The following is a 2,127-nucleotide window of genomic DNA, read 5'->3' as shown; positions in this document are numbered from 1 at the left end:
TTTGTTTCTTCTAATCTGTTTCTGGCATAGAAGTCCCAGAACCCTGTGTTGAGAGAATGGGCTCTTAGATTTACTCTTACCAGCAAGGAAGAGGAGCCCAGTGTTAAGATATTGTCATGACAATGCTCTGACATTGATTTGGGGGACTTTGTGTTCTCTTATTTTTACTCCCTGGTTCTCTTTTGGTTTAAGGTCAAATGAAACTAACAGATGCTAAATCTTAGAATGGAGAGTAATTTGAGGAACTACTTGGATGCCAACTAAAGTCAATTCAACTCTTATCTGCAATTCTTGATGCTAGGTTTGTTTTAATATTTTGAGATGAAGACTCAATTGTTACAGAACTTCACACGTAGAACAAAAATGCAGGAGGTACTCTTATTTTGGGGGGCAGGGAAACGGGTAATACCAATTAAAAAATTAGTTTTGTTTTTAGATTGATAATTTCTGGCTGCTGCTTTAAAGGCTGATACCAGCTTCCCTGGGAAAGAATGAAAAAGCCCATTCAGACCATTAATGAAAATATACATTAGCTCTCTTTTCAGGTTCTGAACTGGAGGGGCCAGTTCCTCATTCTCTCAACAAACAGGTGGCTGAGCTGAGGACTGAAGTTACAATTACTTTTACACAGTTTTCTTATTTATTATTTTTTTTATAGCATTTTCTGAGTCCTAGGCAGCCGCACCCTTACAGGAATTCAGCATGTTTACATAGGCACTTGCATAATAGTTCTATCAGAATTTTTAGTCCTTGGGTTTCCCCTCTGTCCTTGTGCCTTCTTTCTTTTCCTTTGAGGGGTTAGGACACTGCTTTAGATTTCCTTTCCAGTAGTCCTGACACAAGGTATGGTGGCCAGAGGAGGTTATTATGTCTGATGGGACTTACAGGTCATTAAGTATTATTTATTGGTTAGTGTCTCGAATATGGGAACCAAGGCAATTGTAATTGCTGACACAACTCACCGCAGAACCAGAGAAATTTTAAATACAGCATGTCGTTTTGCAGAGAAAAGAGCGCTCAGGTTTTGGACAATTTTCTTGCTCTCCCCACCTAATCTCCAGCTAGTCTGTGACCTAGGACAAGCCACTCCCCCTCTGTCAGCCTCCAGGTCGCCCAAGTACCTTCTTCACAGGCTCTTTGCAAGGATTAAATGAGAAAATGGCTGAGTCTCCTGGGAGGCCCTCCCTAAATGATTATCCCTGAGGATATGATAGAGTCAAAAGTTACCAAGAGAATGCAGGCTAACTTCCCTTTTCCGTCTTCTAAAAGACTAAATAAATGATTATTATATAGAAAATTCACCAGTCTTTGATCTCTCAAGCTTTAAGAACCCAGCAAACACCACTGTTGGGAAGCAATCTCAGTTTACTCGAAATTAAACCATACAGGTTAATAATTCATCCATTTTTTTTTTAGACCTGGAGAGGCCAGCAAGACAGGACCGAAAGAAGCTGGTCGTGTCAGGATCTGAATAAATGGAAAGTGCAAGAGGGAAACCCCGATAGCAAGCTGAAGGTCATCTCTAATACCTGTGGGGCGATCTGCCTCTGAAGGTGACATTGTCCAGGTGGGTTCTAACGAGAGTCAGCAGAACCACAAAGCCAGCTGCCAGGTGAGGGTTTGGAAGAACAGGTTCCACATCTGTAACAATGATCCTTCCTGGGCTGAGTGCAGGCAAACTTGATGCAAGTGGAAATGAGGAACTGGCCTCTGCCCTCCTTAGAGACTTTCCTAGTTACTCATTTATAAAAAAGCCTAAAGGGCAGCAAATTCAGAATCTAACACCACTTAAGAAAAAGGGTGATTTGTTTCTAGTGAACAATGGCTGATCCAATACAGAAATGATGAAAATGAGGCTTTTTACTTCCCCTTTAGTTATTCAGTAATCACCATTGATAGTTCAGTGAGGCAGTTCTAGGTTTCTATGCTGTTTATTTTCTCAAAGATTGTGAGAATCATTCCTTTTGACTTTGCTCACATCTTAAAATATCTTGTGTGGATCTATTTAATTAGTGAGATGTTTTGATAAGCATTGAATAATAAAGAAAATGACCATTGTAACTTGGGAACAAGCTTATAGCATTAATTTCAAATAATTAAAATGCAAATAGAAGGCACTTGTATTTA

At 39.8% G+C, this 2,127-nt stretch overlaps 1 protein-coding gene across 8 annotated transcripts in view; it reads right to left on the bottom strand.

Moving 5' to 3' along the window:
* Positions 1-1,723, bottom strand: part of PLEKHG7 (pleckstrin homology and RhoGEF domain containing G7) — a 59,215-nt gene extending 57,492 nt beyond the window's left edge. For 2 of the 8 annotated variants that reach the window (XM_025040979.1, XM_025040978.1), the window contains exon 1: positions 1,530-1,723. In XM_025040979.1, the coding sequence (XP_024896747.1) occupies positions 1,530-1,560 (31 nt within the window). In that variant the 5' untranslated portion in view covers positions 1,561-1,723. The remainder of the gene's footprint in view (positions 1-1,529) is intronic. The other 6 variants (XM_015598574.2, XM_015598577.2, XM_015598572.2 and 3 more) reach the window with 4 other exon arrangements.
* Positions 1,724-2,127: the final 404 nt, after the last annotated feature.

Source organism: Pteropus alecto, unplaced genomic scaffold, assembly GCF_000325575.1.
Source record: "Pteropus alecto unplaced genomic scaffold, ASM32557v1 scaffold76, whole genome shotgun sequence".
NCBI lineage: Eukaryota > Metazoa > Chordata > Mammalia > Chiroptera > Pteropodidae > Pteropus > Pteropus alecto.
The sequence above is the reverse complement of the archived record's forward strand: the minus strand, read 5'-3'. Positions and strand labels throughout refer to the sequence as shown.